Source organism: Cebus imitator, unplaced genomic scaffold (genome assembly GCF_001604975.1).
Source record: "Cebus imitator isolate Cc_AM_T3 unplaced genomic scaffold, Cebus_imitator-1.0 Scaffold169, whole genome shotgun sequence".
Lineage (NCBI taxonomy): Eukaryota > Metazoa > Chordata > Mammalia > Primates > Cebidae > Cebus > Cebus imitator.
This window is the reverse complement of record NW_016107484.1, coordinates 3,349,300-3,375,713: the sequence shown is the minus strand read 5'-3', so window position 1 is coordinate 3,375,713 and position 26,414 is coordinate 3,349,300. Positions and strand designations below refer to the sequence as shown.

Genomic DNA, 26,414 nt, shown 5'->3' with positions numbered 1-26,414 from the left:
CCTCTCCATCTCCGTCTCCCCCTCTGCTTGTCCAGTGCCCTCAGCAGCCCCGCTCCTCGGTGCACACACCCTCTCTCTCCTGGGTGGCTACAGAGGCCGCTGTGGGTGGCTGCAGAGAGGCTGTGGTGCTCGTGGTCCTGGCACGGCTCCCATGGCTCCAGGCCACGTCTCTGCAGAAGACAGCCAAGAGTGGCCACTCTCGTCATCTGGACAGACGCCTCTCACAGGGGCCCTCCCGCCTTGTGTCCCCAATCTCGCCTGCCCACAGACCCCCTGAAGAGGCATCCATTGGATGTTCAGTATATGCATGTTCAGCCTGGGCATTCATTCAGTGCCTACTGCATGCCAGGCTTGTCACACTCTACCTTCGGATACGAATACAACCTTCATCCTTCAGAAAAGTAGGGTGCAGGGGTCAGCTGGGCCCAGCCCATCTCAGCACCCCAACAGACTGCCCTGATTCCACACTGCAGGGGTGGACACAGGGTGGGACTTCCAAGGCGTCAGGGAGTGGGCACGATCGCTCCTCCCAGGCCAGACAGTGCCCATGTGCTGCCTGTGGATCTCCTGAGTTTGGGAGTGCGTGGCCCAGGCCCAGGGATGTGGGTGCCCGTTCCCTCGCTGTCTGTCAAGGTGGAATTGAAATGCAGGCTGTGGTGGGATCCGAGGGAGGGGAAGCCTGTGGGTGAGGGTGATCAGTGACTCCAGGGACCCTGGACCACACTTCCCTGGTGGGGAGGATTCCAACTCCCTTGGACATCGTTGACTCTGTCGGGCTGGCTGTAAACAGCATCCTGGGACTGTGGCCTCCTGGAGTCCCCCGCCGAGGCCAAGGCCTGCTTATGAGGGGACATGTCCCAGCCCAAGTCCTCAGACGTGAGTGCGTGTCTGAGTCACCGGAAGGGCTGGGGAAACCCACACGCTGGGCCGTACCCCTCACCCCACAGTAGGGCTGAGGCCCAGGACTCTGCATGTCTAAGGAGCTCCCAGGCGCTGGTAGAGGACCTTTCTCTGAGAGCCTTGTCATCGGGCCTGACAGCCAAGGGCAGCCAGGCCCTTCCAGAAGGGAGGTCTGGCGAGTGCAGCCCGGAGACAGCCTGTGCCTCTGCACGCTGGCAAAGCCACGCTTTATAGACGCTGTGGCCACCTGAATGCTTAACCACAGCCCAGCAGCAAGATGCCAGTGCCACCGAGTCATCCCGAGGGCACCTGCCCTGTGTGAAGTGCTGGGACCAGGTCTGGACCTGTGCCTGCCGTCCCCGCCCTGTCACCCCCATACCACGTGTCCAAGACCAAAACAGTTTGCATGTCATTTTGGTGGCTGCGTTCTAAAACCTGGGTGGTTACAAAGTGGAATGTAAACTCCTTGATTAAACGTGCTGGCCAGTGGGCGTCTCTGGACTCAGACCTGTGCTGAGTGTGGCTGCCTTCGCTCCGGCCCGCCTTGGTATCCACAGCCCTGGGGAGGCGAGGGATGCGCCTGGCCATTTGGGGGGGTGGGATTGCCTTGTTTAATGGAGGTGCCATCCTCTTTCTGGAAGCTTCTCTGTATTCTGACAGAAGGGGATGCAGGCCCAGGGGTAGGCTTTTGGGATGCTAACCCCTCCACACCCACTCCCAGGAAACCCCACATGCCTAAGCTTTGGCAAGGGAGGGCTGAGCCCCTACCTCCTGGAACCCGGTCTCTGATATGGGCTGTGAGCGGGTTGTGAGGTTGGAGGCTGGGTTGAGGCCCGAGCCTCCTCTCCTGGGCTCTGGCCCCATCGCCGCCACCCTGGGGTGAATCACGGACCTCAGGGCAGTGGGGGGAGCAGCTCAAGCGCCGGCAACGTGGTTTATAGTTAATGATTCACTGATGGAAGGGCCGCGCTATCCTAGTGAATTGCAGAACCAGCGCCCAGGAATGCTGGGGCCTGACAGCAGACCGCGGGGGGAGGCGGGGAGGGGGAGGAGGTGAGGCTGGGCTGGGCCAGGTGGTGGAGCCCAGTCCCTGGCGGCCACCATGGCCTTCCTCAACAATGGGGGTTCATGTGGCCAAGGGGGTCTCTCTTCCGGCAGAGATGGGACATGGGGACGGGAACAGCCCTCCGGCCTGGGTCCAGGAAGGAGGCCCAGGGAGGGCGAGGCCCCGCCCCGGCTGCAGCCGCCCCGTCTGCGCCCACTTTCCACCGCTTCCACCTCTGCCTCTGGGTCTGCTCTGCCCACACCCCAGGCTCTGAATCTTCTGCGTTTCTCTTGGCTTCCCTTTCTCTCTGTGTGCGCACAGGCCTGGGTCTGTTTCTTCCCTGTCTTCCTCCCCTTTCTCTCTGTCTCTTCATCTCTGTGTCTTCATCCCTCGTCTGTTTCTCTGCGTCTGCTTTCCCGTCTCTCTCTTTCCCCCGCCTAAATCTGTGAAACTCTGTCTCTAGTTCCCTCTCTCCCCTTCTCTCTCTCCCCATCTCTTCTCTTCCTCCCCCTGCCCCCGCACCCTGTCCCTGGGTCTCCCCCTCACCCTCCCTCCTCCGTCTCTCTGCTTCTCCCCCACCTCTCTCCCTTTCTCTCACCTCCTCCCCCCACAGCCCCGCCCCCATTCTCCCTCTCCCCTGCCTCCTCCATCTCTCCTCCCCTAGCTCTCTGTGGAGGGACGGGGACCTTGTTCCTCTGGCTGTGACACTCAGCTTGCACAGGGAACAGTGTGACCGGGAGGGCTGTTCCAGGGCAGGAGCAGCCAGGCTTGGTCCCCGGGGAGGGGCAGCCACGGTCAGCGGGTGCTGGTGTTCGGGGCCAGCTGCCCCCACCGGGTGCTGGAGTCACTGGACGGTGGGGACCGGTGGCAGGCGGGCCAGTAGGCCCCAGGCTGTGTTTCAGCTCCCAGGCCCAGGGCTTGAGTCTTCTTCCACACCACTGCCTCGCTGGGGCTGGCCATGATGGGCCCGAAGCCTGCTGGTGGGAGGTGCCAACTTTCCCAGGCCTGCCGGAGGAGGTGCCGGGTCCTCCCCACTCAGGGCCCGCTGGGCTGGGCAGGATTGCGTGCAGATTCAGGGCTGAAGTGAGTGGATGTCACTGGTTTCCTGGCCAGCTCTGTGCTAGGTGGGGAGCTGGGGGCTCCCCGAGTCCTGCAGGCAGGGACTGTTCTCAGGGAGGGCAGCTGGTGGGTGGGCTGGAGCCCAGGGATGGAGCAGGCCGGGCTGCAGGCTGAGAAAAGACAAGCATGGCCTTGGCATGGGCCAGGCTGCAGTGCAGGGGCGGCTGTGTCCCAGGCAGAAGGAGGTGGAAAAGGTCAGTCAGGATCGAGGGGCCCGGGGGGCATCTCCAGCTGGGCTGCCAAGTCGGGAAGCCGTTCCCAGAACAGCAGCCTTGGTGTCTGGTGGCCGGAGGCGCTCAGGGAGGGGCCCTGGCAGGCTCACAGGCGGCAGGTCACCCTAGGGGATGGGCAGCCTTTGAGTCTGTTCTGCAGGGATGTCACTCCTGGTGATTCCCTAGCGGACGAGACAAAGGCGCACGGTGGCTCAGGCCTGCAATCCTAGCACTGTGGGAGGCTGAGGCAGGTGGATCACTTGAGCCCAGGAGTTCAAGACCAGCCTATGCAATATAGTGAAACGCCATCTCTACAAAAAAATGTTAAAAATTAGCCAGGTGTAGGGGCATGCTCCTGTGGTCCCAGCTTCTTGGGTGGCTGAGGTGGGAGGACCGCTTTGAGCCCAGGAGGTGGAGGCTGCAGGGAGCCATGATCATGCCACTGTGTACTCCAGCCTGGGCAACAAGCAAGACCCCATCTCCAAAAAAAAAGTGGCAAACAAGGTTCCCGGAACGGACACCTGTGGGGGATTTGGACCATGCACAGGTCAGTCAGCATGGCAGTTTGAGAATGTTGCAGGGCAGACATGTAAGCCAGGCTCAGGAAGCCGCTGCTGGGCAGGAGGCAGCTTTTAGGGAGCTGCCCCAAGACTCCTCCAAGGAAGTGTCCCTTGGGCTCCGACCTGAGTAATAAGAAGGGACTGGCCTGGCAGAGGTCGGGGCAGCAGCCCAGGTCATGGGCACAGCACGTGCAAAGGCCCTGAGGCAGAACGCACAGGGCATCTTCTAGGAGGCAAGTGGTAGGCACAGGGAGAGCTTCCCTGAAGGAGGTAGGCAAGGGCCAGGGATCTCGGCCTCGGAGCAGGGACTGTGGATTTGGTGCCGGGGTGCAGGACGGGATGTGAATTGGGATTTACAGTGGAGCCCCGCTGGCGCCGCACACATCTGTACGGGCGGAGCAGACTCCCGTGTGCGTGTGTGAAGTGTCGCTCACGTTCTGTCGACACACATCTTTCTGCCGGAGAGTGCTGGTAAATGTTTAACAACCGGCTTTCTGCAGGGGAGGCTGCGTTTGTAGCACGTGCTGGTTGCCGTGGTGTAAATAAGCCCTCCCTCCGTACCCGGTGCCATGCGGCAACGTGCTGCCACTGACTTGGAGCCGGGGAGAGATGCCCTTAGCACCAAGCTGTCTTGCGCTGTCTTCACCCTATGCGTGCAGTTGGCGGAAGAAGCCTCCACAGCACAGACGACTTCATAGCCAGATGATCAGGAAGCGAGGCCCTTGAGGGGAGTGTGCTTGTAACCTCTCTTTTCTCCCTCTTTTTTTTTTCTTTTTTTTTTTTTTTTTTTTTTTTTTTTCTTTTTTTTGAGACAGTCTCACTTCTTCGCCCAGGCTGGAATGTGCAATGGTGCGATCTCAGCTCACTGCAGCCTCCACCTCCTGGGTTCAAGCAATTCTCCTGCCTCAGCCTTTCAAGTAGCTGGGATTACAGGCATGTGCCACCGCACCCAGCTAATTTTTGTATTTTTAGTAGAGACGGGGTTTCACCATGTTTGCCAGGCTGGTCTCAAACTCCTGACCTCAAGTGATCTGTTCACCTCAGCCTCCCAAAGTGCTGGGATTATAGGTGTGAGCCACCGCGCCCGGCCTGCTTTGTTTTTTAAAAAAAGTTTATTATTTTTTAGAGATGGAGGCTCGCTCTGTCACCCAGGCCGGTGTGCCGTGGTGCGGCTGACACTCACTGCAGCCTTGCCCTCCCAGGCTCAAGCTTTCCCCCCGTTACCCTCCTGAGTAGCTGGGACTACAGGCCTATGCCACCTAATCAAAATGACCATGACCAGCTCATTTTTTAAATTTCCTCAAATGATCCTCCTGTCCTGCCCTCCCAAAGCACTGAAACTACAAGTGTGCATCACCTTACCACGCCATCATTTACTTAATTGTAAGGTTATGTGTTTCCATTTTGCCATAGCACACCAAAAAACAGACAACCCTTACACATGGAGATGGCCTCCCCTGACTGCGTTTTCCCCAGCAAGGGCAGGCAGACTGAATCCGGGGGCAGGGACCAGGTTTAGGGAGGAGCTGCCAGCATCAGGGAACTCTGTTCTGCCTCGGCTCTGACCCCTGACCCCACTTTCCACAGCAGCCCTGGGCTCCTGGATTCCCATCCCCGCACTGCCAGGAGGTGGAAGGTGTCATGAGGATGTGCCCTCTCAGGGGCACCTGGCATGTGGTAGATGCTCAGTGAAGTGTTTGTTGAATGAATGCATGAGATCGAGCCGCAGACAGTACTACTAGGTATTGGCAAGTTCTCCAGACCCCTTTGTGAGGACTTAGCATCTGAGAATGAAACCTCATCAGCCCCTACCTGGACCATTGCAGCACCTTCTCACTGGACCCTCTCCTCTCATTCCCGGGATCCGCCACCATCCCTCCCACCGAGACCTGCTATCGGATTGCCCTTTAACATGGGGAAGGTCACATGACTCCCCGCCACTCCTGTGCCTTTCGAGAAGGCATCCCACCACCCTCAGGATGCCACCCGTATTTCTGAGCATGGGCGTTAGCCCTGGCCGGGCCCTCCAGCCATGTCCCAAAGTGCCACTTGGTAGGCACAGGGGCATTTTCCCACTGCCATGCCTCTGCCCACATAGGCTGTGTTCCCTGAAATGCCATCTCTCACCCTCCACTGCTCCACCAAAGCCCCTTCCTCGCCATGCGGTTCAGGACACCTGGCTGCCTTGCCTGCACCATGCATGTGCCTTTTGAAAGTGGTCTCATCACTGGCGCCTCCATCTGGCCTGTCTTTGTCAACCTAAGTGCAAGGTCCATGCAGTTGGGGGCCACATCTTTCAGTGGCCGTTGGGTGTCTCCCTTGGGGCTTCAGGGCATGCTGGTGGAAGGAAAAATTCAGGCCATGGCATCATTTGGCTTAAATGGGCATAGGGAGGAGGCTGTGACCCCCTTGCCCAGGGCGGAGGTAGTGCACCTGGCTGTAGGATCTTGCTGGGAAATGCTGTGTGACATTTGGCGAGCTACTTAACCTCTCTGTGTCTTTGCGTTCTCATCCATAAAACTGGGATGATACTAGTTGTAGAGAGGATTCAAGTAACTAACAGGTAGGAAGTGATGAAGAGAAGAAAGCCTCATCAGATGCGCTCAGCGAGCCAGCGTTGTTTTTATTAAGCTGTTTTCTGCACAGCCCCCGGCCTGGGGCTTCCACACAGGCCCAGCCTCACACTGCTTGTCCAGCAGGCTCAGGGTTACAGGTTCAGTGTCCAGCTCCGGGGGCAGGCGTCCCACGGGGCTTTGGTCCAGTGGCTCTGACTAACCATAGACCCGGTAGGGTTCGTCAGATAGTTGTGCTATGGTTTGGGGGTATGTTTCTGACCACGCATGGGGCATGAACCCACCGTCGGCCTGGCCAGTGGCACATCTGAAAGGCAGAGGCAGCCTTCTAGATGAGCTCAGGGTCCGCTGAGATCGTGGACCTGGCTTCTAGTGCTTTCTGATTCCTCTTCTCCCAGGGCCACACATCGAGGGAAAGGTGCCCGCAGGCGTGTCCTGCTGCTTGCTCCTCGGGGAGTTGTGAGCCGGGGCCTCCCTCTCCCTGCATCATCTGCCAGCAGTGGCAGCTTCTTCTGGCGCTGGTTAGAAATGCAGAGTCCCAGGCCCCACCCCAGACCCACCAAGTGGGAATTGGCAGGGGATATGTGTGCACCTCCAGGTGTGATGCTCTAACGAAAGCCTGCAGGCCCAATCCGGCCCACCACCTGCTTTTGTAAATAAAGATTTATTGGCACACAGCCATGCCCTTTTGTTGACCTATGGGCTGTTTTCACAGGACAGTGGCAGAGTTGAGGAGGGGGTGACAGAGACTGCATATTTATCCTCTGGCCCTTACAGAAAACGTTTGCCAGTCCCTAGTAAAGCACTGGTTCTCAAACTTGGCTGCCTGTCGGGATAACCTGGAATTTAACACACAGACGCCTGGATCTCCGCCCAGAGGTTCGGATGTCATTGGTGGGGGGGTGTGGCCTGCGCATCAGGACTTTGCAGGGCTCCCAACATGATCTGAGTGTGCAGCCATTGTCATGGGACCTTGAGACCCATGGTCCTCAGTGGCCTGGGAAGCCGGCAGGTGCAGCTCTGCCGCTGTGGGCAGGCCCAAGACCAGCCCGGGCAGTGTCGGCCGCCCGGCTTGCTGCCCTAGAGCATAGCCGGCTTTGGGGTCCCCGCAGCTCCTCGGGCATTTGTGAGCCGGGACCTCCCTGTCCCTGCATGATCTCCCAGCAGCGACTGCGAGCAGCCCTCAATCAGTCCCTCCTCGGCCTCCCAGGTAACGATGGCGAGGTCCGGCACATGTTCGTCCTGAAGCTGCGGGGGTCTGTCCCACTGGAAAGCGGATTTGAAGGCCAGGGCTGCTCGGGTGCTTCTCCTTTCATCCCCCTCCACCGGCCTCACTCGGCGTGGGCTGTGGGGATGCCTCTCCCACAGGAGATGTTTAGGCCACGGGAAGTGAGGATCCCGTGCCCAGGGCTCTAGGCCTTGGCTTCAGGGCGGCCTGGGTGGCCCTGTGCCAGTGGGTGTTGCTGCACCCACTCCAACCAGAGGGGGAGGGTGGGAGGCGCCCCTGCCCTGGGGGCTGGTTAACAGTCAGGGAGGAGGAGGAGGTAGGGCTTGGTGCCAGGATTGCAGTCCTGGTGACAAAAGGATGGAAGTGGTTACCAGGATCTAGTGCGGATCAGGACTCTGAGCTTCCCCGAGATGGCATGGGCTTGGAGGACACTGACCCGGGGTGCTGGCGGAGACTGCTGGGGATGGGTGCAGAAGAGACCAGGACAGGGCAGCAGGCTTGAGTCCTTGCCCTGCTGTTCATCAGCTTCATCACCACCTTCTCTGTGCCTCAGTTTCCTCTTCTGTAAGATGGACGGGTGGGTGGTTAGTGGAGACCATGTGGGACAGAGCCAGCCACGTGGCACCGTGAGTAATCCTGACGAGGAACACGGGGATGACCACTGGGGAGAGGGGGCTGTGGGCAGGCCCTGGCGGGGCTCGGAGACTCTGAGTGGGAGGCGGGTAGGATCGGTAGACGGGGCAGGTAGGGCAGTCTGCAGAACTCGCTCCCTAGGTCCAGGCCAGGGGTCGGCCGAGACTCTCAGCTGGGTCTTTGGGAACAGCAGAGTCACACCCCCACACTCTGGGCTGTCAGCCTTCTTTGCTCCGAAACCTTGAAGCTTTGCCTCTCTGAGCCTCAGTTTCCTCCTCTGCAGAATAGGAGCAGTGATCGCTGCTCTCGTATTTCTGAGGGTGGCTGAGGGCGCTGACAGGATAGTGTTGTAAAGCACTTGGCATGGTGGAGGAGCTGGGTCACCCCCGGGTGACATCCCTCCATGTCACTTTTACAGTGTTTTCATCTCCATCAGGACTTCAGAAGGGCCGGAGCTGGTCCATATAAAACGGACAGCACAGTGCTGGGCACCTAGTCAGCTCTCAGGGGTCTGTGGGAGTTTCCTCCTCTGCGCTGGCCTTTTCCTTCCTGGGGCTTTTCTGAGGACTCAGAGGAGGGCTGCAGTGGGGAAGGCTCAAAGCTCAAGGCCTGGCCCAGATGCACCCCTCTCCCACCTGGCCCCTGCCTGCAGCCTGGTGGGCGTGGAGCTGCATTTACTGACCATGTTGGGGCAGACCTAGCCTCTCTGTGGGTCCATGGGTGAGGCCCAGGGCGTCATGGAGCCCCCACCAGCCTAGATCCAGGGCTGATGGACAGGTGCTCTGGGAGGGAGGCTCTGTGGCCGCTGCTCCCATCCATCGGGAGGGACACCACAGCCCAGGGAGGGGGTTCTTGGCACAGACGTCGCTGAGTGTGGTCTCGGGAGACAGTAAGCCCCCTGTGATTCAAAAGCCCCAGCCCTGCCCAGACTCTGGCCCTGGGCTATACGCCTGACCTGGGGGGACGGCATTCATGCTGGGCAGCCCAGTGAGCAGGATGCCCACTCCCAGCAAGCCACATCACTCCTCCCTCCCTGGGTCCCCACTCTGCCCATGTCAGGCAAAAGTGGACAGAAAGGCCACTGTATAGGAACAAGCCAAAAACCCTCCCTGCCCCAGCCTCCACCTCCAAAAGAGTCTTCACTTGCCGGCTGTTTAAAGGTTCAGTTCGAGAGTTCGAAGTCAGGAGAGGGAGAACAGGCTGGTCCCAGGACGCCAGGCACCTGTTGGGGAATCAGCAGCAACCTGGGGGCAGAGGGGGTCTGTTAAAGTTGGGCCGCTCTGCCTCTTCCTGGCTCCTCTTACAGAACTCGGTGGCGAGGGATTCCTGGGGAAGAGAGGCAGAGGCAGGCCTGGGAATCTGCTCTGGGCCCAGCAGCCGCCTCAGCGCACGGTTGCCTGCAGCAGTCAGACCCGTGCTCTGCTCTTCTGCCCTGTGCTCGGCCCTGTCCTAATGAAAAGAGGCTGGAGAGAGTGTTGTGTGCGGGGCAGGTGCCTGTTCCTGGCAGGAAGGAAAGGCGAGAGAAGGGGTCTCTGTCACCCTCCGGCCCCTCCTCTTTGATCTGCTTGGAGTTCCTTCTCCCTGGTTTCAAGCGTTGGTGTGACTTTGCCCGTGCGACACATGAAAAGGCTCTGGGGTTTATTTATTTCTAGCTCTGGGGTTTATTTCTAGCATCTCACTTGACTCAGGGGGATGCAGAGATGGTCTGGTTTGGCAGCTGCCTGCAGGGAGGACCTTGGAGTGTCCACGAAAATCAGTGTGTGCTTTCAAAGAAATCAGGCGGAGGAAAGGAAATTGGGAGGCAGCACTGGGAGCCCACACTTCCTCCTCTGGGTAAGGGGAGGGGCGGGGGCCCAGAGTCACCGGGACAGGCCCGAGTGAGGAGGCTGGTGTGGCTCTGAGCCTCTCTGATCCACTCTGTGAATTGGGCTTGCTTTGTCCCCCTGGGGGGCCAGCACGTGACAGAGACGGGGCCAGGAAGTAGGAGCAGCCACTTCCATGCAGGCCTGGGGCCTTCCTGGGCTCTGGGGAAGCAGGGGCATTCCCCACCTCCCTGTTCTACAGACTTGGTGACTGAGGCTTAGAGAGGTGGTCTCAGCTCTGTTGGGGGCAGGGCAGGGCTAAGCGTCAGGGGTGTGTCCCCAGCTTCCCAGATGCTCAGGCACCCCTACTGAGGCTCGCCAGGGCACCTCGCTCGGGCCCAGTTTGCTTCTGCCCCTCTTAAATATCTGGACTAGACTCAGATGTGGGCACAGTGAGGATTCTCTCATCTCAACCTCACGGCCCGAGGCTGAGGCACAGGCATGCTGAACACCCTTCTGTCAAGGCGAAGGAGTTGGCACAGAGAGGTTAAGATCCTCATCCAAGCTCACACAGCCACTGTGTGGAAAAGGCAGGAATTGAAGCCAGTGCTTCTGACACCAGTGCCTCCTGCTCCTCACCCGACTCCACCTCCCCAGGCCCCACTCCGGTAGGACCCCAGGCCGTGCCTCTCCCCTGCTCATGCCAGCGGGGCCTGGCTTCCCGGTTGTTATGGCGTCTTCTGGGCAGACTCCACGGGTTTCCCTCCTCCCCCAGCTCAGGCTGAGCCCAGGTGCAGAGATTCACCTGCTCACGGTTTTCTTCCCTCCCGTGTCCCCGCCGCCCTCCCCGGGGTCTGACAGCAGCAGCAACAGCAACAGCAGCAGCAGCAGCCGCAGCCGCCCATGCCCCGCAGCAGCCAGGAGGAGAAAGATGAGAAGGAGAAGGAGAAGGAGGTGGAGAAGGAGGAGGAGAAGCCGGAGGTGGAAAACGACAAGGAAGACCTCAAGTAAGGCAGCCCGCTGTCCCGGCAGGTCCCAGCCCCTGACCGACCCCGGTGGACACGGGTCTGGGAGAGGCTTTGTAGACACGGGTGGGGCGTCCACCCATTGCCTGTGAGCAGGGGGAGGTCCTTCTGCTCGTCTGCCCGTGACGCCCCCCCCGGAAGCCCGCCCATTGCCCTCCGCCTCCTCCCTGCGCCCCCCTCTCCTCCGCCCTCCCTTTCTTCTTCCAACCCTCTAGAGACTTTAGAGACTGATAGCTCATTTGAGCTCTACTCCTGAGCTAATAAATCCAGGCAATGACTTTGGAACTGTCTGCCTCCCGCCGCCTCCCGCTCTTCGCCTCCTGAGGCGCCAGGGAGGGGAAGGGGGGATCAGAGGCGCTCCTGGAAGGACTAGGCGTGCAGGCGGCTGCTCTCACCTTTAGAATTATCGATGGCAGTGTGAGTTCTTGCAGATCAAGGCACAGCCTCGCCGTGGGGGCCGTGACAGCCTCCGTGCCTGCCAGGGGCTGCGGGAGCGCAGCCAGCTGGAGAAAGGGGGGCGGCGCGACTTAGCGCCAGGTACCTGTGATGGGCTCAGGAATTTGGCTGCAGAGAACATCTGGCTTCCTCATCCCCGTCTCCCAGACGCTTCCAGCAAGGGCCTTTCAGGAAGATGAATGGGAAGGCGGAGGTGATCCGTCTGAGCCGCCCGCAGTCAAGCTCGGGTATCGAGGTCGCGTGCACCCCCACATACCTCCGCTGGGCCTGCGTGAAACCAGCAAGAGGGTTTCCTCCTGCGACGCCTCAGGCGACTCGGCCCTTGATAACACTGAAGGCCAGCAGATTGCCCGTTACAGAGCCCCTCTGGAAACAGCTCTTCTGTGGCGAATAAAATGACCTTGTAGATTGCTGGCAGCCCACGCTCCCCTTCAGTTCACTAAACAGTCTTGAAGGCAGTTCGTGTCTCTCTCTTTGGTGCATAAAATGGTCTTGCAGATGGCCGCCAGCCCAGAAGAAAGTAACCTAGCAGGAAAGTTCCTAGTACCTCCCATTTGGGGAATGAAATAGCCCGCCTTGTAACTACCTGTCCACATGGCCTTAGCGGTGAATTAAGTAGTGGATAGCCCAGGTTACACACCTTACCCGTTTTTTTTTTTGAGACAGGGTCTTGTTCTGTTGCCCAGGCTGGAATGCAGTGGTGCAGTCACGGCTCAATACAGCCTTGAGCTCCCAGGCTCAGGCAATCCTCCTGCCTCAGCCTCTCAAGCAGCTGGGACCATTGGCATATACCACCACACCTGGCTGATTTTCTGATTTTTTTCTTTTGTAGAGATGGGGTCTTGCTATGTTGCCCAGGCTGGTCTTAAACTCCTGGGCTCAAGCGATCCTCCCAGTTGGGCCTCTCAAAGTGCTGAGATTGCAGGTGTGAGCCACCACGCCCAGCCGCAGCTCCCTTTTGATAAATAGCATGGCGTTGTACTCCCACCTCTGGTGAACGGAGAGCCCCTGCAGACTGCCCCGGGCAGCCTCACCCCAGCCCTCTCCCTTCTTTCCTAGAGTCCATTAGCGCCACAGCTGGCAGCCAGTGCAGACCCAGCTAAAGAAACGGTCTCTTCCCGTGGCTGTTTGATTTCCTGGCTCAGGCGAAACCATCCTGTCTCCCCTCTCTGGCCTGCAGGGAGAAGACAGACGACACCTCAGGGGAGGACAATGACGAGAAGGAGGCCGTGGCCTCCAAAGGCCGCAAAACCGCCAACAGCCAGGGGAGACGCAAAGGCCGCATCACCCGCTCGATGGCCAATGAAGCCAACAGCGAGGAGGCCGTCACCCCCCAGCAGAGCGCCGAGCTGGGTGAGCAGGGGCCAGGGACGCGAGTGTGGGCGGCTGGAGACGTGGCGGGTTGTGCTCGCGTAAGAGTTTCGTGCAGTTTGATTGGCAGCAGGCCGAGGGGTTGGCAGAAGTCGTGGTTGGGGTCAAATCCCAGCATTACCTACTGGATGTGCTGTGTGGCCCAGAGTGAACTCCCAAACTTCTCTGTGCCTCTGTATCCTCATGTTCTCGGTGGGAGAAATCGGTGGTTACCTCTGAGCATCGGGGGGAAGCTGTAGTCACTTGCTAGTGAGAAGTACCTAGAACAGCCCCTGGGTGTAGGAAGAGCTCAGTGGCTTCAACCGCGGTGATTTCAGAGCAAGGAGATGTCACATAAGCATCCCAGTGGCCAGTTCTGGAGTCTTTGGTTGTCGTCTTTAAAGCAGAAAATCTGGCCACACTTGGCGCAGGTTTTCATGAGGCAGCCGTTGTCAGGAGCCGAGTAACCACCACCCCTTCTTAGAATGTCATGGGCTCTATTTGTCCCCACCCAGCCTCCACTCTGATAGGTGTCTGGGTTTGTACCTTCACTTCCGTGGGCCTCAGTTTCCCCTTCTGTTGAGAAGGGTGTTCATCCCTCAGGGCCCTCCCAGAAAGTGGAAAAAACTAGATGATGTGAGTAGCAGTTTCCAAGATTTGCTACAGGGGGCAGCAGTGTGCACCTGTTGTCTCTATGTTGAGCTGTTAGGGTCCTGCCCTCCCGCCACTGTGGGAGCTCACCCAGGGGCCCCAGCGCTCAGGCTGAGGCCCCACCTGCCAGGGCTCATCCTGAGTGTGGAGTTGACAAACATGATACTTCATCTCCCACAGACCCCCCCGCCCCTCACTGGGGTCCGGGTCACGCACCTGTCTCTTCTTCCCATGGGAGGTAGTGTGGAGCTGTTTCGTAAATGGGCCACTCAAGTCTCAGAAACGGAACGTTGCCTCTCTGAAAATCTCAGTGTCGCTGGGATTCAAACTCAGCCCCATTGGCCACAGACCCTGAGCAGCTCCTGTAGGCATTTTCCAGCCGCCCCTTGGTGGCAGTGTACTTGGAGGCCCAGGGTCGAAGCGTGTTCTTCCTGCTTGATCTCTGGGGATAGTCCTCTCAGACCCAAGGCTGATGCTGGGGGCTTGGCTGCAGGGTGGAAAACACACTCCCGGGCCTTCCACCGCTCTTCCGGCACCTGGCACCCCTGGCTTCCATGGGCTTCCTCTAGGGGTCCTGTGGGGAGGAATGGGAGCATCCATGAGGTCCTCAACAGGCCCAGCTGCGGCCGCAGAGATGGGGGAGGCTGGGGTGGCTCTGGCGGTCGAGGGTAATGGGGCTGCCCATGGGGGTGGGGGCCCTTTCCCCTTTCCCGCCGGAACCTTCCTGCAGTCCTTAGCCAGCCTCGATTGGACACACACTCTGCCTGTGCAGTTCCAGGCAGTGAGTCCATGAAGCTGACGTCCCTCGCACCCACCCCTCACGGGTGTTAGGCAACTGGAAAGGAAGGACCAGGGCTCGTATCCAGGGGAGCGCGTCGGACCAACCCAAAAACAGTGCCACGGCAGAGATGCGGCCGCCTCCAGCCTACCCCAAGGCCAGGTGGTGTCCCTTCCCAGTAACAGCAGAAGCCCCTTGTCAAACTGGGTGACTGGGGGATGTGAAAATTGCCCTCTGGAGGAGGGCTTCTCCACCGAGGGCGATTTTACTCCCTGCTGGGGGGCGCCTGGCAATGTCTGTGGACAGTTTTGATTGCCACAGTCGGAGGCGGCCACTGACGGCCACTGTGCAGAGTCCAGGGCTGCTAAGCGTCCTGCAGGGATGGGACAGCCTCACCATAATGGAAGAGCTAGGTTCTGAGAGGGTCCTCAGGCAGACAAGGTCTGGGCCCATCTGAAGCTTATGTCCCACTGTCACCAAGTCACCAGGTGACCCCCTTCCCAGCAACGTGCAGACAAAAGCAATCATGGTCAATGCCCTTGACTGCCTCAGTTTCCCCATCTGTAAAATGAGGTGATTGCTGGAGCTGCGACCTCAGTGGCTTGTGTGGAGGTTGGCCCTGACCAGCAGCACGTGGGACTACCCGGCACAGCCCCGGCTGCCCAGCATAAGGGCTCAGGAGTCGGGCGCCACCGTGGATACTGGCTGGGGAGGGGTGTCTGAAACATGGCCTTCCCATGGGGTTGAGAGCCGTGGGGTGACACCGTCAAGGCCTGGTCCACTCCCTCCCTGGCTCAAAGGAGAAAGAGAAAAGTCCAGAAGGCAAAGTGCCTCCTCCCTCGGCTCCTGCCAATCACCTGGTGTCTTCTTTTTCAGCCTCCATGGAGCTGAATGAGAGTTCTCGCTGGACTGAAGAAGAAATGGAAACAGCCAAGAAAGGTGAGGGCAAGCGGCAGCTTTCATCCTCCTCGGTTTGCATCCAGAGTGCCTGAAGCTCGTGGGCTGGGGCGGATGTTGATACGGTTGGCCTTGAACCACGGGCTGCGGTGAGGCCTCTGGTGAGGCTCTGGTTCCGGGCTGTTCTCGGGTTGGTCACCCTGGTGCCTCAGTTTTACCCTTCAGAAAATGGGTCTGTGCAGCTGCACTGTCAGGCTTGTCTTTGTGACTTGGGGGCACAGCTCAGAGACATGCAGCTGGTGCCATGCGTGTAGTCAGCAAGTGGCTTCTGGGTGACCTCTGTGGCCAGCCCTTCTTGGCCTTGGGGGCAGAGCAGCGGCAGCACACCTGGGTGACTCAGGACAGGCAGAGTTTGCTGGCGGTTATCTGGGTAGAGTCCTGGGGTCAAGGAGACCTGTAGGGCGTTCGTCCAGCCCTGAGGCAGAGCCCCAAGTCCCCACCCTGGGCTCAAGTGTGCTGGGGCTTTGGGAACCGGTCTCGGATTTGAGCATCCCAGTCTGGGTGACGGGTTCCGGAGTGGATGGGGACACCCGGGCTGTTGGGGACAGTCGGAGTGGCTCACATGGCGGGGAGCCAGCAGGCATGGGTGCTGGCAGCAGAAGCCATTCCCAGTTTGCAGGTTGCCTTGCGATGTGCAGTGCGGCAGGGCTGGGGTCCAGCGCCTCCAGCTGTGCCGACTCCTGGCCAAGTCCCATACTTCCCAGCACCATGACCTGCCTCTGGGCCTTGGTTTGCCTGTCTGTTCAGTGGGAGAGGTGTCCAGGTTGGCTTCGTGGAATCAGATAACCTGGCTGAGGGCGCAGGGTGGGCTGGGTGGCAGCGAATCCCCTGCCTCCCTCACTCTTGCCTGGGGCCGGGACTGTCAGGCAGGGGTGTTGCTGGCAGCACTGCTGAGGCCGGGGCGGCACCTGACTCCCACAGAGCACGCCCACTCTCCGTTATCTACGCCCCGGCCGTGAGAGGGAGGGCCTGCTCCTGTCCTGTCGTGTCCCTGTTTGCGGATGAGGAGCCAGGGAGCAGAAGCCAAGGAGTGCCACGGGTTCCGGAGCTGGTGCATGGGACCAGGAGCAGGCCTGGGCACCCCCGCCCCTGTCCCCGCCCCCGCTTGTTCTTGGTCCCGTGGCCCTGCTGGAGTCGAGGCCGTCTGTGACGTGCAGTTTCATTGTGCAGAGAGCTCCAGGTCGTGACTTTCGGAGGGAACAAAGGGCTTTTATAGCGAGCGTTCTGGGCACAGAAGGGCAGGTGTGTCTGAGAACAGTCTGGACCACGCGGCTCCTGGACCCAGCCCTGCCCTCCACTGTAGCTGCGGGGGGTTGCTGAGGGTCTCCACTGCCCCTGCCCTCACCCCGGGACCCTGCCCTTCCCCTCAGAGCTCCTCCAGGGGCACTCTGCCCTCCACCCCATAGGCTGGGGTGGGCCGCAGGGACCCTCTCAGCACTCAGGAAGGAGGGCTGCCTGCTGCTGTGCGGGCCGTGCTCTGTATGTGGTGGGGGAGAGGTGTGCCAATGGGGCCTGGGCACTGTCTCCAGCTGGCAGGGCCTGGGCTGTCGGCCCCCAGTCATGCCACATTGTTTTTCTGTCTTTAACATCCACTTGGTGGTTTCTGGTGTGTATTTCACTATAGGCTGCAGAAGAAGCTTTATTGAAATTGTGAGATTCCCCGCCTCCATTTAATCTTGATATGATGCACATACCATGAAGCACACCATTCTAACCACTGGAAAGTGAACATCTCAGTGGCGTTCGGTGCATCTGCCTCGGTGTGCAGCCCACACCCACGCCGCCGTCTAGCTCCAGAGCTTTTTCTCACCCCAGACGGAAATCCCACACCTATTAGCAGCCCCTCCCAGGCCCCGCCCCAGCCAGCCACCCCGGCAGCCACTAATGCACTCTCTGCCTCTGCGGACCTGGCTGCTCCGGGCGTTTCCAATGAATGGAATCCTGCAGTGAGTGGCCTTCTGTGTCTGGCTCCTTTCTCGGAGCGTGATGGGTCTGGGGCTCCTCTGAGGAGCTTTGTACGGCTCAATAATATTCCATCACCCGAGAGGACCACGTTTTGTTGGTCGTTCACCTCTGGGGGCATGCTGGTGGTTTCCATGTGACTGCGGTGAATAGTGCTGCTGTGAACATTTGTGTAGAATTATATGAGATTTTTAATCACACATGAGTCCCTGGGAGCTTAGCCCATTTGCTGGGAGGTCACCCAGAGCACCCCCCATCAGAGGACTCTGCGTGGATGCCCCTAAATGGCCAGTTAGAGTCCTACTGCCTCTCTATCCACTCTCCTGTCTCCTGTTGTCACCACCCCTGTTACCGGTGAGCCCCCCCTTGCCTGAGAACTGGGAGACGGCGCCTGCCTTCTCTGCCTTATGGAAGGGCAGATCCGGAGGCTGGGAGGACGGCCGGGGATGACTCACCGGCGGAGAACAGCCTGTGTCCCACCATCTCAAGGTTGGGTCCTCAGTGACGACAGTGAGCTCATCTGAGTCCTGCCCGTGGAGACACAGTGAGTCCCCTGGGGGCCATGCGCGTGGAGGCCCTGCTCAGTGACATTTGTAATAATGCCGTGGGCAGCGGCGTGCTCATCTGCCATGAATTACAGCAATCTGGACAATTACCGCTCAGGGTGGCTGCTAATGGCTGTGTGTTACAGGCAGAGGCAGCAGGGAGTGGGGCTGGGGCTGGGAGGCAGGTGCCCCCAGCAACTCCTCCATAATGGGTCAGGGTGGAGAAGCTAGGAACGTTCTGGAGCCCCCTGCCCAGAAAATCCAGAGTTAGGAAAAGGAACTGGAAAAGCGGCTCTGCCTGAGGCAGGTGGTCTCCACCCATCCCTTGCCCATCATTGCTGGGGCATAGTGCCTCACCTTGTGTGGGCAGGGGCACTCAGGAATGATCAGCCCCTACCCCTCCCTCAGGGAGCCTGGGCAGATGGGCAGCCAGGTTTCCCCAGGGCCCTCAGACCCCAGCCTGCCAGAAGCTTCTGGAAGATGCTAGCAGCCTGGCCCTGGAGGATGGGCGGCAGAGGGACCCGTGCCCCGGGAGAAACCAGGTCTCAGCCCCTGGATATTCCAGCTGTGTGACCTCAGGCAAGACAGCCAACCTCTCGGTGCCTCAGTTTCTTCATCTGTACAGTGGGATGCAAGGAGCCCCCATTGCGTGTTTCCTGTGGCTGCCATGGTGAAGGGTCTTAAGACAAATGTATTCTCTCACTGTTCTGGAGGCCAGAAGTCCAAGTTCAAGGCATCCAAGAGGCCGCATTCCCTCCAGAGGCTCTGGGGTGAGCCTGCCTTGCCTCCGCTAGCCCCTGGCACCTGCTGGCAGCCTTGGTGGACCTTGGCTGGTGACTGCGTCACTCCAGGCTCTGCCCTAATCTTCGTGTGGCTTTCTCCGTGTGCCTCTGTCCACACTTCCCTCTTCGTACAAGGACCTCCCCAATCCAGTGTGGCCTCACGTTGACTTGGTCACATCTGCAAGCATGTTTTTTCCAAATAAGGTCCCATTCATATGTTCTTGGGGACATGAAATGTTTGGGTGACACTCTCCAACTCAGCACACCCACCTTCTTGGGGTTTTGGTGAAAGTACACAGAACAGCTGAGGGCCATGCCGCCTGGCGCATACCCAGGCAGCTGCTTACCCCCTCACCTTGGCCTGCACATCTGTTTCGCCCTCAGTTTCCCTCGTTCTCTCAGATGAGGCAGGGATACTACCTCCCAGGGGCGCTTAAAGATAGAGCGGGCCACGTAGATGCAGTCCTTGGTATACAGTAGGCATTCAGAGTGGCAGGCCCTCCCTGCTCCCGAGGTTTGGGTCCCAGCTCTGCCTCCTGCAGAGTCTGGCCCTGAGTAGGTACCTGAACCCGGTGGCCTCAGCCCCCTGCCACCTCTTTGTTCACCCCAGCGATGGGGGTCGGAGGTATGTCACCTGCCAAGCAAATGTACGGGGACAGCTGGAGGAACTTCCATGGTGCTGGGGGCCACCGGTCAGAGGGCTCCCCAAGGAAGGGGCTGACACCCAAAGCATGAAAAAGTAGTGAGTCTCACCAAATCACACCATGGAGCCCATCCTGGGTGCCGGGCACTGCTAGAAACTACGTGTGTGAAGTCACTTCATCTCCACCAACCTGACGAGGAAGCAGGTGCTGTTATTACCCCTGTTATTCAAATGAGGAAACCGAGGCCCAGAAAGGCTTAGTGAGCAGCCTAGGGTCACACAGCTGTGAAGTGGTAGAGCTGGGATTTGAACCCAGGCCCTCTACTTGCAGAGTAGGAATGGGGTTGGTGTGAGGACTGAACGAGTTAGTTTGTGGGCCAAGCTATCGACCAGAGAGCAAAGGCTTTCCGGAAAGGCGCGATGCCCGTGGCAGGGGTAGGGTGGCCCTTTGAGAAGCGGCAGGAGCCCAGAAGGTAGAGGGGCCACTGGGAGCCTGGCCTTGGCAGTGTGGGGTGGGGTTTAGCTATTACTCTAGAGCGTGGGAGGCCCCTGGGGAGGGGCTGGGGACATGATGGCCGCAGGGTCTCTGGTGGGCAGGTGAGCACCTTCCCTTCTTGTGGCTGGGGATCGAGCATGTTCAGGAGGCAGCTTCCCCAGGAACCTGGCAGCCCTGGGGAGCTGGCCGCCTGCCTGCCCTCGGGCCCAGCGCCACGAGGGGAGGGAGGGGCAGGGCTGGAGTGAGGCTGGGATGAGGGACTTGGTTCCCCTGGGAAAGGTCAGCTTGGAGGCCCAACCCGCGGCTCTGCTGGCAGCTCCTCCAGGCCTCAGCCCTCTTCTTTGGCGGGCAGAGAACCTGTTGTGGAGGGGTGGGGAGGCTCCCGGTCACACCATCGTCACACCATTCTGGACCAGGAATGGGCTCTGCCCGCCTCCGGGCCGCCAGTCCTTCCCGGCCTCTAGGGAGCAGCCCTAAGTGGGAGGGCGTGTGAGACCAGGCCCTGGCAGCTCCCGGTGGGCCCAGGCAGATCCCAGAGGTCTCCCCCAGTAAATCCAGCCACCTTGCCTAGTGGCCTTGCCACTTCTCACAGGAGTAAGGCTGGAACCACTAATTGCTGTGCCTAACCAGCTTTTATGGATGAAGCGTCTAAGGCATGGGAGGGGGAGGGGTGAGCCCCCAGCCCCGGAACCTGGAGCAGCGGGACCTCCTCCACGACGTGTCCACTGAGAAGGCCTTGTGCTGTGCCCACCATAGGCCCCCATGCGAGGAGTGCCTGCATGCTTGGCTGCCCAAAAGCTTCCAGTGGGGCTGGGAGGGCCAGGAGGCGTGCTGCTGCTCCTGGGTTTGGGTCTGCTGGCTGCTTCCTGATGCAGCTGTCCACCAGGGCCGAGCAGGAGGCAACACCCCGAGGAGGGGCGGTAAACCAGGGAGGGATGGTGTGGCACCTCGGGGCTCGAGTCTGGGGGACTATCACCACGTCTGGTCTGGAGATAAACCACTAGGGAGGATGTGTGTCTGGGGCTCAGAACAGCCTATGGCGATGGTTTGAAAGGAGGAGAAAGTTGGGATTTCTGCAGGAACTTGGGTTACAGCCAGACACAGGGGCAGGGTCTGGATCACAGTCTTGTTCCCATCAGCACCCCTGAAGCTGAGGTCAGGCCTCGACCAGCCCCGCCTTCCTCCCAGGGGAGACCCAGGAGTCCGCATCCACGTGGCTCCTGGCTCAGGGAAGGAGCACCTGGCGGCTGATGCGGTGGTAATGATGCCTGTTGTCGCGCGGTGCAGCTGACGCTCACGAGCGAGGCAGGCCCCCCACGCGCGTGTGCACACATGCACAGATACACACGACTTCTGCTTTGCACAGGAGACCTAAGGCCCGAGGGAGAGCCGGGGCTCACCCAGCACACCGCGGTGGATGTGGGGCCTGAGGCAGGCTGACCCCCTGGGCTGGCTTCCCACTGTGCTCTGCTCTGTAGGAAAATGTGACATTGAAAGGTGTAAGGGGGCACTTCCGGAAATGGTAGGCGAGACAGCACCAGGTTCTACGCAGGTGACTTTGTTTCATCTTAATGAATCTGGGTTTTTTTTTGAGAGCTGGAGAAGACGTAGCTGCTTCACGTCGTACCTGTGATTTACGGGTGTGATTGCTGATGTGGAGGCTGAGGCAGATAGCAAGGCTGATTTCTGACAGAATAGATGGGAGAAGAGAGTGGGGAGGGGCGCGTCCAGGTGTGATGTTACCTAGCCACCATCACGATGGGAGTTCAGGACGGCAGGAGTTTGGGAAGTCCCAACGTGACATGCAGGAGGTGCCCGGCCTGTCAGGGGTATCAACGGGGAGGCACCGTCCCTGCTGAACGCACCCCCCCCACACCCTGGGGCTTGGGGTTTCTGAAATGAGGAAGTGGCATGACTCAGGCCCAAGATGACCGCGTTCTTTTTCTCCCAACTTTGATAGGGTTTTGGGTAGAACATGTTGAGTTTCTCAGGGAGAATGGTAGCTGGTGGGCAGGGCGGTGGTCGATGCACCCCTCTGGCTTGCCACCTGTGAATCTTCATGGAAGAGGCAAGAAACGTCAAGGCCGGAGGGGACTGGCTGGGGTGGGGAGAGCCAATGCCTTTCCAGGGTGGGGACTGAATTCCAGAGAGAAGAGCTGCAGCATCCCCAGACGCAGGTGGGGGATGGCATGGTGCCCATGGTGGTGTAGTGCCCTCGGCGTCCTAGCTGCTGGTGCAGGTCTGCAGACCCTTGGAAAAAAGCAGCTTGGGGACATCTAAGTAGGGGCTGGGCCTCCCTGGGGGCCTGAGCACCTGAGCCGAGGAGGCTGAGTCCCGGCCTGCATGAGAACAGCTCACCCCTGGCCCCCGGATAGCACATGGGACACCGCCCCATGGGTGCTCAGAGCAGGAGTAGCCGAGTGGAGCCCCAGGCATCCACTCTTGTGGCCGCTGAGCCCTTGTGCCTGGCTCTCTGCTCTGCGCCTGTGACTCAAACCTCCTGGCTGGACTTCCTGTCTTGGTCAATTTCACTTCCTAGTTCCTGCGTCCTGACTCCTCAGAACGAAACTTCTTCCTTAGAAATTAGAAGTGGGGTCGGGGAATCCAGACCACAGGGCATGGTGGCAGAATCTGCTCTCTCGGCCCTGGCACAGTGTGGGTATTAAGGGGGATACCCCAGCCTCTTTTGGGAGGGTTGGGGCCCTCTGCATGACTAAACCCACAGCCCCCTCTTCCTTTGCAAGCTCCTTACGGGGGACCCAGACAGGTAGCAATGATGCCCAGGGTGCCCAGCAAGTCCCAGACACCTACCGATGAATGAAGTGGAATGAAGGAGCTAATTTCAGAGGCAGTGACAGCTGTGGAGATGATGAAACCCTGGGATGCAGGGGTAACTGGGGGGCTCACTTTGGAGGGGTGGGCAAGGAAGGCTTCTCTGAGGAGCTGTCACTTGAGCTGAGACCAGAGGGATGACCGAGGCACATCTGTGAGGAAGCCATGGAGGCGCCAGAGCAGCTGCTGCAAAGACCCTGGGGCACCGGCGACTGACCCAGGGAGAGGCTGGGCGAGTGCACGGGGCCGGCTCCATGAGAGTCTCCTGGGCCGTGCTAGGGCCTTTGGATTTCATTCCAACAGCTTCTAGTGGTCACTGGAAGATTTTAAGCAGAGGAACGATATGGTGGGGTTGGCATCCTTAAAAGCACACTGAGGCCTCACCTACAGAGGGTGGAGGGCGGGACTCAAGTGGAGAGGCCTAGATCCCTGATACCAGGGTTGAGATTTGTTGCCCTCCCCTGCTGTCGTGCCCCAGGACGAGGGCTGGGGTGCAGGGACATTCCAGAGGTGCCTTCTGCTCCCCAGGTTTTCAGGGGCAGAATGGAAGGGCTGGGGGTTAATCGGAGAAGCAGATGAATGATCCCAGAGTCAGGGAAGTCGGTCGTGACCTGAATCTAGGCTGCAAAGTTCAGCTCTTTAAACTTTCAACCTCCTGGGAGGGTCCTGGGCATTTCTGAAAGTGTTCCTTCACGGCCACAGGGGCTCTCAGAGGAGGACGAAAGAGGCAGCTGTGTTCCCAAGACTCTCCAGCAGCAGAGGGCCCCTTGGGGGCCCCAAATTCCCAAGCCCTTCCACCTCCCCTAAATGGCTGAAGATCTCGTGTGCCCCCTGAAGATGCTCCTCAAATCCCAGGGACCTGGAAAGGGAGGCCAGCCCTGCCCACCCAGCCCCCCACGGAGGCTCCCCCCAGAATTCGAGGCCACACCTGCCCACCCAGCCCCCCACAGAGGCTCCCCCCAGAATTCGAGGCCACACCTGCCCACCCACAGCCCCTCACGGAGGGCTCCATTGGCCTTGGCAGCATCAGGCCAGGCAGGGGGCAGAGCTCAGGTGGAACTAGCTCGGAGGGTGGGGGGATGGGGCGGGGAGGACAGGGGGTGACGGCGGAAGAATCTGCTCCCCGTCTGCCGGGGGTGGAGGAGCTCTGTTTTTCTGGAACCCTCATCTGTTCTTACCACTGCTGACGCCGTCACCGCCACGGATGGGGAGAGAGGGAGGGGAGCCAGTGCCAAGTTGGCCCGCCCCTTCTGAACCTGGGCCTCTGCAACGCTCCCCCGCCCTCCCGACCGCCTCGGAGCCTCCGTCTGGAGGTCACATTCAGTCCTGCTGCGTCTCGCTGGGTCAGGCAACAGGAAGATCAGAGCTGAGCTCTGCTGCAGGGGACACGGCTGCCCTGCTGGGTCTGGGTCCTTAGGTTTTGCCCAGCCTGGGGGTCTGTGGGCTTCTGGCTGGCACTGCTGCTGGGCTGGACACGTTGGTGCCAGAGGAGCTGTGCACGCTGTGCCCCAGTGATGTCTGGCCCAGGGGTGCTCCACACGCACCAGTGACAACTCGGGGAAGGGCACCTTGTGCACCCACAGCGGCTTGGGGACGGCATCAGAGGTGGCAGCGGCCGCTGGAGGAGCCTCGGGCCACCACAGGCTGGCAGGCTTGCACGGAGCTTCCTCCCTCCCCTCTCCAGCCAGCCTCCACCCGCCCTTGTCCCTCCCTCACTCGCTCCCTCCCTCTCTCCCTCACTCGCTCCCTCCCTCTCTCCCTCCCTCCCTCCCTCCCTCACCGTGGGACGGAGAAGGATGTGAGGCAGAGCTGAGCCGCCAGCAGACGCCAGCCAGGAGCCTCACAGAGCCGGCCGCGGCTGCCCAGCCTGCCGGTCCACTTCCCTGGGCCCGCTCCCCGGGGCATCTTCCCAGCCCTATGTTTCCGGAAAACTTGGCCGAGGGGGAGACGCAGATGAGAGGATGTGAGTGAGTGGCCCCGGGGAGGGGATGGGGGGCTGTGGTGCAGGGACAGGTACCGAGACGCGGCCGTCAGGGATTGAGGCTGGGCAGCTGGGCAGCTGGGGAGTCAGAGTTCCTGGCCCCTGGAGTGGATGGGGGTTCCAGCCCACCCTTTCCTTGGTGCCCCCTCCTCTCCCTCCCTGCTGGGCTGAGGCTGTCCTGGAAGCAGGGGTAGGACCTGGATCTGTGCCTGGGAAGGCGTGGGCCTGTGATGGTGTGTGCACAGGGGGTCTCCAGGTGGCCGGGAGCTTCAAGCTGGGTCTGGCAGGGTGGGCTCCAGGACCCAGGGGGCTGGAAAGTCCTTCTCCCTGTGCCCGACACCCTCTGCCTGGGCTTCCCACAACAGGAACCAGAGGAAGCCAGTGCCAGCCCGCCCCTACCCTGAGGCCCTGGCCGGTGCTAATGGGACACCCACTCCGGCCCCTCACATGGCAGTTAAGGAAACTGAGGCTGGAGAGCAGAAGGACCGGCCGAGACTGCCCCGAGCTCTGGCCAGGTGCCCGGGTGACTCTGGCAGCGCTCCTTTGGGAGGTGCATGTTTTCAGGAAGGGCTCGGTGACCCCCACCCCCACTTCCATCCCCTCTCCTCTGCCCTCAACCCACTCCCACTGCCCCCATGACCAGAGTTACTTAGGGTCCCCAAGCCCCAGCCAGGCTCCCAGCCACCTCCTAATTTATTGACTGAGTTTGGAAATGTCAACCTCCCTAGCATCGTCACCCCCACCCCCTGGCTCTCCATGCCCACCCCACCCCGCAGGCCCAGATGGGAGACCCACCCCTCCCACCCTCTCCCACCGGGCTCCAGGCCTGTGATCCCTCTGGCCCTCGTGTTTGCTTGGGCTTTCTTGGCCCCGGCTGGGGAAATATAAATAAACGCACGGCCCCATCCGCCAGGTTCTGGAAGTGGCAGCTGCTGCTGGCTCGGGCAGAGGGAAAGGTCAGGGGCCGGTGCCACTTGATCCCACCCCCCGGCCTCCCCTTCTGCGCCTGTCCTTGAGGGACCCTGAGGAGCGGGCCGTGGGGCCACGTGGCACCCAGGGCTGCTGCAGGCGAGCAGGTGGCCTGTCAGTCAGCGCCACCCCGACACCATGGGGGCCAGAGAACCCAGAGGGCAGGAAGTCCGGGCCCCATGCCCGCGTTGCCCCCTGAGCTTGGGTGAGTTAGGGGGACCCTCTGAACCAAGATTCCCCCTCTCCTGGGGATGGGAAAATGGTCACCGCGATGACAGCAAGGATGAGAGGGAACCAAGTCTTTGAAGGGCTTTGCAAACTCTGTGTGTCACTTGGCCATGCCACGGGGTGATGTGCTGGTGTTTTTGCTGCTGTTGTTTTATTTGCATTAGAGCCTTGTGCATAGCAGGCAGGCAGCCGGCACGTGCACGCGTGCATGGATGGGTGGGTGGGTGGGTGGGTGGATGAATGAATGAATGACAGAAAATACCAACACAGACAGCCGCCCCTCGACTCCCCAACCGCTGCACAATTTTAGCCGGAGCTTGGCTTGCAGCTTGATTTCATTCAAGGAAAATGGTCAAAAACTTTGTGATGCGAAATCTGTCATTAAAGTCCTTACAAGTGTAGCTCCAGCCCAGAGAGTCTGTGACGGCCCCAGCTCCTCGATTCAGCCTTGGGGCCTGCTGCCCTGGAGGGGCACCATCTTGCCGCACAGCCCCCCGAGGTCAGAGCGCTCCCTGTCTCTCCCACAGCCCTGGGAAGGTGGGCAGGCGTACCTGCACAGGCTGGCTGGGCCACACAAGGTCACGCCGCTGGAGGCAGAAGCATAAATATAGAGCTGCTGGCCGGTGCCTGTGCATGTGTGTTAGGCAGCTCGAGGGCAGATGGGCCGGGTCCGGGGCTCGGCCTCCC

General features: G+C 60.1%; 1 protein-coding gene across 24 annotated transcripts in view; it reads left to right on the top strand.

Annotated features, from left to right (window-relative positions):
• Positions 1-26,414, top strand: part of NCOR2 (nuclear receptor corepressor 2) — a 245,887-nt gene that overhangs the window by 157,628 nt on the left and 61,845 nt on the right. For 20 of the 24 annotated variants that reach the window (XM_037744259.1, XM_017544426.2, XM_037744276.1 and 17 more), the window contains 3 exons: positions 10,934-11,079; positions 12,734-12,906; positions 15,209-15,271. In XM_037744259.1, the coding sequence (XP_037600187.1) occupies positions 10,934-11,079; positions 12,734-12,906; positions 15,209-15,271 (382 nt within the window). The remainder of the gene's footprint in view (positions 1-10,933; positions 11,080-12,733; positions 12,907-15,208; positions 15,272-26,414) is intronic. The other 4 variants (XM_037744268.1, XM_037744267.1, XM_037744266.1 and 1 more) reach the window with 4 other exon arrangements.